The sequence below is a fragment of the Mycetomoellerius zeteki genome, unplaced genomic scaffold (assembly GCF_001594055.1).
Source record: "Mycetomoellerius zeteki isolate Tzet28-1 unplaced genomic scaffold, Tzet1.0 scaffold179, whole genome shotgun sequence".
Lineage (NCBI taxonomy): Eukaryota > Metazoa > Arthropoda > Insecta > Hymenoptera > Formicidae > Mycetomoellerius > Mycetomoellerius zeteki.
This window is the reverse complement of record NW_017256747.1, coordinates 974,854-981,894: the sequence shown is the minus strand read 5'-3', so window position 1 is coordinate 981,894 and position 7,041 is coordinate 974,854. Positions and strand designations below refer to the sequence as shown.

The 7,041-nt window shown below is 32.3% G+C and overlaps 1 protein-coding gene across 5 annotated transcripts in view; it reads left to right on the top strand.

Moving 5' to 3' along the window:
• LOC108721673 (mediator of RNA polymerase II transcription subunit 15) overlaps positions 1-6,448 on the top strand; it is a 7,763-nt gene extending 1,315 nt beyond the window's left edge. Inside the window, exons 1-7 of one of the 5 annotated variants that reach the window (XM_018446333.1) lie at positions 262-546; positions 940-1,013; positions 3,828-4,428; positions 5,262-5,431; positions 5,600-6,137; positions 6,221-6,334; positions 6,436-6,448. In XM_018446333.1, coding sequence (XP_018301835.1) covers positions 507-546; positions 940-1,013; positions 3,828-4,428; positions 5,262-5,431; positions 5,600-6,137; positions 6,221-6,333 — 1,536 coding nt within the window. In that variant the 5' untranslated portion in view covers positions 262-506 and the 3' untranslated portion in view covers position 6,334; positions 6,436-6,448. Of the gene's footprint in view, positions 1-261; positions 547-939; positions 1,014-3,827; positions 4,429-5,261; positions 5,432-5,599; positions 6,138-6,220; positions 6,400-6,435 lie in introns of those variants that run through there. The other 4 variants (XM_018446334.1, XM_018446335.1, XM_018446332.1 and 1 more) reach the window with 4 other exon arrangements.
• Positions 6,449-7,041: the final 593 nt, after the last annotated feature.

Genomic DNA, 7,041 nt, shown 5'->3' with positions numbered 1-7,041 from the left:
CTGGACGCGGAAACGCTTACCGCGCGGCAAAATACGACGCTCCAATAAATTTACAGCTCTTAACATGTTCATTGGTTACCGCATCGCATTTTGCCGCGCGGCAAGCGTTTCCACGTCCAGTGTGCAGGAGCCATATTACTTCCGAGCAAGCGAGACGTTGATTGGCTATCGCGCCAACTTCCGCCGCGCGGCAAACGTTACCGCATTATGTGTGCAATGCTTCCGATATTCCAAAAGACCAACGTCATTTCCCCTTCCTACATGACACGGTAGCAACTTAGCAAGAGCGAACTACGACATTACGGCAGTGCGGCGTGACGGGTATGAAGTGATATTTGTTGGAATATCACATACGAACAAAGTCGTCAGACGGCTGTATAACATAACCGTGTTGACTCGTAACCTATTTTCTTTACACCGATTTTGTTTTTCACATCTTCAACTGAACGGAGTTTTTTAATCGAGGGTGATCCTGGGTGTTCCGCGTAGCGTTTATCGCTTCCAAGATGTACACACGAAGCAGACAAAGCCAGAATTACGGTAACGGTATGAATTTTCCAATCAATTGAAAATTTTGACTTATAGATCATCGCATATCGCATTATGTCGCATCCTGTCGGCGAAACGCAATAGGCGAAAGTGATTCCTTGCAAAGGGAAAAAAATCAATACCGCATACGCCGGTTAGTGCGAAGATGGCGGTCTTCCGTGAGCTTTCTCGTTAGCGCTCGTTGAGAACATGGCGCGACGTGATTCACCGAATATGCTTGATCGTGAATGGCCGTGCAATTTTTGAGTGCGCTTCAGTCAATACGAATATCCGGGCATGAAAACTTTTTCTTTTTTTTACTGAGAATTTATTGAACGAAATTCTTGTGATTCGAAGTATTCTTACACTTTTGTAAGTAATTTGGTATTAATAAGTAATTTGGTATTGCAGGACGAAATACAAATAACTCTCAAGGTCAGGGAAGTCAAGGAAACCAGGGAGGCCAAGGATCTTATACAATGCCTGTAAGTTTTCTCTTTTTTTCTTATTTTTATCTTATGATAATATTCATGACTATATTTTCACATATAATTATAGAGTGTAAGCCTATAACCACTTTATGCTGCAAATGCTTTGAAGCATTCTTTGATCTGTCAATTCGTAAAATTCTTTCTTCTGATTGGTCTACAAAGCATTTACAGCGTTAAGTGGATCACACTCATAATAATTAAGACTTTTTTTGTGTCATATGCACAACATTCTCCTACGTATTCAAACATGTTCATTAGAATGAATAGAAGCATGTTGGAGCATGCGACACGAACAAATCTGTAGATAAGTAAAGATGAGCAAGTTTGCTCTTAGTACGTATGATTAGATTCACACATACTATATATTTCTTTGAAAAACCAGAAACATCAAGTAATTAGTTATCAGTCATTATTGAGATCCAATAATCTCGATCTCCCGCAACTTGCGGTTTTGCGTAAAGGAACACGGTAGTGTTGCTGCGCTTGGCTTAGTGCTGAGACACTACCGTGTTTCCTCTCTGATAACATTTATATACAATGTTTTTAAATATACAACCTTACAAATGTTTTCTAAAAATGTTAAAGTATATTAAGAATTATCAATGTTTATTTCCACCAATGTAGATTAACTTTAACATCCTCTTTAAATTCAGAACTAGAAAAAGATAAAAAACTAATTAAAGTTAATCTATATTAGTAGAAGTGAGCATAAATAATTTTTTCATATTTGTTAAAATGATGAAAATTAATTTGGGAAACAAACAACTCATCATGTGTAGTAAAAGATCAGGAAATCATGCAAACTAAGAGTTAATGCAAGCCAAATACGATAATTTTGATTTAAAATTATTTTACTATTGTAAACGCAGCCGTTTTTGAAAAAATAGGGATATAGGCACTATCACACATTTATAAAATTATTTCTCGTTACATTGGGGTAAAATCTTGGATGCTTTGGAAACTCTCGAAAATATATGGAAAGAAAGTTTTAAAAATATTATACATAATTAATTCTTATAGGTATAAATATATTTACTAATGCAAGAGATATAAACACTTTATGTTTCTTCAAATTTTTTTTTTCATCTTACATCTCAATAGATTCAAATTTCACCTCAATACTTGTGTATTTATTTTATTATTATATATATATTTATAATATACTGTATGTAGTAATATATAGAGTACATTAAGATGTGTATGAATTATTGAGCCAAACTTATTGTGAGCCGAGCATACATCCATGATTCATACTTACATGCATACATCCATACCTTCGAATCGAACAAGCCTCGAGCTTAAAACATACCTCGAGCCTAAAACAAATAATTCAAGAGAATATTAAAATATGATTAATAATGCTCTTCTCACATCAGATAATCTATACTTGAGAGTTAAATTATTCAATCTTTTGTATAAATTTTATTTGAGAACAGATCTTATCATAATTTTTTTATAATTAAAAATTGATTTAATAATTCTTACAAGCTCTTATATAAAAGCTCAAATTATTTGTCGGTTGGAATTTAGATTATTTTATTGATATATGCGTATAATTGATTGTATTAGGAGACACTGTAGTGTCTCGGTGCTAAGGCACTCGTAGCACTGAGATCAAATATACCTCTTAGCCTGTAGAAACAAAAAATATTCCGTATTACAATTCTATACTAATGTAAAGAACAAATATTAATTTAAAATTTTATTATGGCTTAACCATTCAAATAATATTTACTATCATTTGACATGATATTTATTTATTATGTTATAAAATTGACTTTTCTATTATAATTTTGTTTAGCATTACATTCATTATTATTCTTCAATATAAATACTTCCAAAAAATTAATTTTTATTTTACAATATTATTGCTATAAATCTATCTATATAAAAATAAATATTCATATTTAATATAAATTTTAATTTATTTAAAAAAATAAAAAGAATTAAATATATTGAGATTTAAATATATTAAGAATTAAATATATGCCAAATAGTTTATATATTTGAATTTAGTATATTGTACAAATAACAAGCATTTTTGAGTATTTAAAATATTGATTGCGAGTGAGATTGAAAAGTACAATAACATGCTTGTTTCTATACATAATTCAAATTCCATATGCTGTCGATAAGATTTCCAATTGCATGTACTAATTAGTGGTCCCTACTGTCCCTTTCCCTGCAACGCAGGTACTAGTAGCTATACAACAATACCGAGGAGGTGCATTCGACCAAAGACTAGGTCGTCGGTTACCCACATAGCATACCCTACCGTAGGCCATTTTCTTGGTAGTTCGTGCTGAACTCGTGCCTAAGCAAATTTCATTCTCATAAAATGCTGTATTATTATAAACATTTTACTTACTGCATTAAATGTTTGATTCCTAGACATTTGGTTTAAATTGAATAAGAGATCACATGGATCTTTTAATTTATAATATTTACATTAAGATCCACAACATAATTTCTTAGTTAGAAATTAAGGTCCACAATATAATGATATTTTGTTGATCTCTTTTTATTTTTCAACATGTATTCTAAGTAAAAAAACATAATTTTCTTTTTTCTTTTCTATAAATATCTACTATATAAAAAAATGCTGTTTATTAACACAGCATATCTTTAATTCCACGAACTTAGCTCAGTCATGAGTAAAGAGACGTTGGCCACAGAGAGTAAAGGTAATGGTTGGTATGAGCTATAGGGGTAGCATTTAATTATTTTAACATACGATACTAGACCTTGGTGGGGTAGCACAACCGTAGAGGTTCCTTGTGTAGCGGCGGCCCACCCTATGTTTTACAGTATAATACACAAGGAAGTTACCAATCATCGCAATCTTCGTCCATTCAACAAAGCAATTATAAACAAGACAACGTACAAAACTCACAAGGATTCAAATCACAGCAGCAACAGCAACAGCAACAACAACCAACGCAAATGGCAGCAGCTGCATCAACACGGCCTGTACCAACTATAGCACCTACACAACAACTAAAACAACTTCAAAAGCCCCCACCACAATTACAACAGCAACAAGGACCGCAGCAAAAGTTACAAATGCAACAGCAGCAGCAGCAGCAGCAACAACAGCAGCAGCAGCAGCAGAAACTACAGCAGCAGCAACAAGCATCACCACAGCAAATGAACCAACAAGTTATGCAACAGCAATCACAGCAGCAGCAGCAACAAGCGTCGAATCCACTTCCATTGCCGCAGCGATTGAAACCGATTTTAAAACATACTACAGCAGGTGCACAATCCACTGGACAAACTGCTGTTTCTCAGCCTTCTTTGATTGCTCCAAACGCATCTAATAATAATTCTGAGACGGATGACAAGTCTGAGAACATGGATGTTGATATGCAAGATGTCCAACCGAGATGGCGAAGGAAGATACCTGGATGTAAGTACTTACAAATAAAATCGAAATTCACTATTTTGTACATCTCTGTGATCTCTTTAGAATTTGAATATTTGGAACAATAATATAAAAGTATAATATATAACAAAGATGTGTAATCCTTTTATAATGTTCTAATGCAAGTAATTAACACACATAAAGTTTCAATAATTTTGATAACTTTTTATGATACATATTATACATAAATATTTAATTGTAAAGTTCTATAATATTAAAAAAAATCTTACAAAGCGTAACTATAATGCTGATTCTACATTAGTCGCATCGTAGCGTCGCAAGCGGTCCAATCAACGTCAAGCTAGCTCGACTCTGGACCGCAACGTTTGCGATACGCTTGCGACATTCTGATGTAAATAATGTAGAATCAGCTTTAGAATAAATAAATCAAAATTTATGATTAAAAGGATGAGAATTGCAGCAATATTTATAATAGAATAGAGCGAGGTTTTTTCGTCAATTTCTCGCGTTTATGTTTCTGAACAGCACATGTGCTTATGCTCTCAAGGAGCAATTGTGATTGTATAATGTAATTATAAGCACATCACAACAAAGAGATATTGTTTGTTATCGTAGATTTTTGTATTATTTTAAAGTTGAAATTGACAGCCCCACTCTGTCCTATGAGATTAAATATTTGTGATGACATTTCACTGCGCAAATTTGAAGATTCAGGAGCATTGAATGATCTTGACTCAATTGGACTTGAGCGTAAACTCCTGTAATCAATGTGAAGTTGTCTACTGATATGTAAATTAAATTTTAATTTATATTATATATTATATGTACGTATATTATTAATATAATGATTTTTATAGTTAAAGTAAATAAAAAATTAAAACGTCTTCGTATGAACCAACGTCTAAGGAAAACTCTACAACCCAAAAATGCAATCATGGTATTAAATGAAATGAAAGCTGGAGTCCAATTTACATTCCCTGAAACACAAGGACCCATGCCTAACTCGCTTTATCTTGTTCATGCTGAGGTAATTATTTTATTTTAATTATTTAAATTTTCTTCAGATTTTTTTTCTTACACACACACACACACACACACACAAAGAGAGATGTTACTTAACATATAATATGATGCTTAACATGTAATACAATATTAAATTTCATCTTTAAAATACTTTAATAATATTTATTTATAGCTCGATGGTAAAACTTACGTTGGGCAAGGATTATCTAAACCACTTGCTCGCCAAAATGCAGCTGAAAATGCATTAAAAGCTTTACTACTTGAAAAAATGACAGCAGCATCTATGAAAGCGCGTCTAGATGCTGAATCAGATGGACAAACTATTAATGCATCTATGGATGAAATAAAAGAAGAAAATAATGATGATAGCACAGTGATGGATACAAATTCTGAAGATGAGATTCCATGGAGCTCATTGGCCAGTTTTGCACTTTATAAACTCTTTCTTGAATGGCATAATCAAGGAACATCAGTTCCAGTCCCACGACCTGGTTTACCAAATGCAAAAGGAATTAAGAAAGAAAGTCCTAATATTAAAACTTCTACTCAAAAAGAACTTCCACCCAATCCTACTAATATACATCCAGTTATGTTGTTGAATCAAATGAGACCTGGACTAACATATGCAGAGCTCAGCCGTGTTGGTAACCCACCGAATACAATGTTTACTCTAGCTGTTGAAATTTGTGGAATTGAATATTCCGGAACAGGTATCTATATATTCTACGAATTATTATGAACTATTTTTGCTATCATTAATGTATATAAATAACAATTTTTATATTTATTCCAGCTAAAAACAAAAAAGATGCAAAGAAAGCAGCAGCTAAAGCAGCATTACTGGCATTATATAACTTAACTTATCCAGAAGATGTTAATAAGCAGGATTTAATGGCAATTGGTTAAAGTAAATATCTTACATTTCAATATACTTTTCAAAATGTAATGTGTGTTATATACACAGGTTTTTTTATTTGATCTTTCATAAAATATCAATAATTGTTCTAGTGATTTGATAACAGTGCTATTTGTATTATTTACCCATGCTAACAATTTTGAATTTTTTGGCGTAATACTTTGCAATTTACCTTCCTAAATATAATAAGTGTAATGAAAGTTATTATATGGTTTTGTCATCTATCAAAATATAAATATACATATTGAGTCACATGATTAAAAAAGACTTAATTAAATTTACATCTAATTTCTTGCGATATTATTTTCTCTGTATACCTAAAATTTAGTTTTCAGGAAAATACTATGTAACAAATGATTTATATATGCGAAAAATTAAATATTTATACATAAAAATGATTAAATAAATTTTTAATAATTATGCATGAATCTAGACAAAAAGGATCATTATCTTGAAAATTGTAATAGATATGGCAAAATGCCACAGAACTATCTTGGGCAAACATTTACTTTAGGGGACCCAGCTCCGATGACCTTAACCTTGACATATATTGTCAAGGTTATGACCCTAAATGACCTCCGACAGGTTTTAGTTGGCGCTCGCTCTTCGTTAAAAAGTTATCAACAAAAGAAGTTTAAAAAAATGACGTCTCATTTCTGCTATAACTGCTATAAATCATAAAACCATATGCACCCATG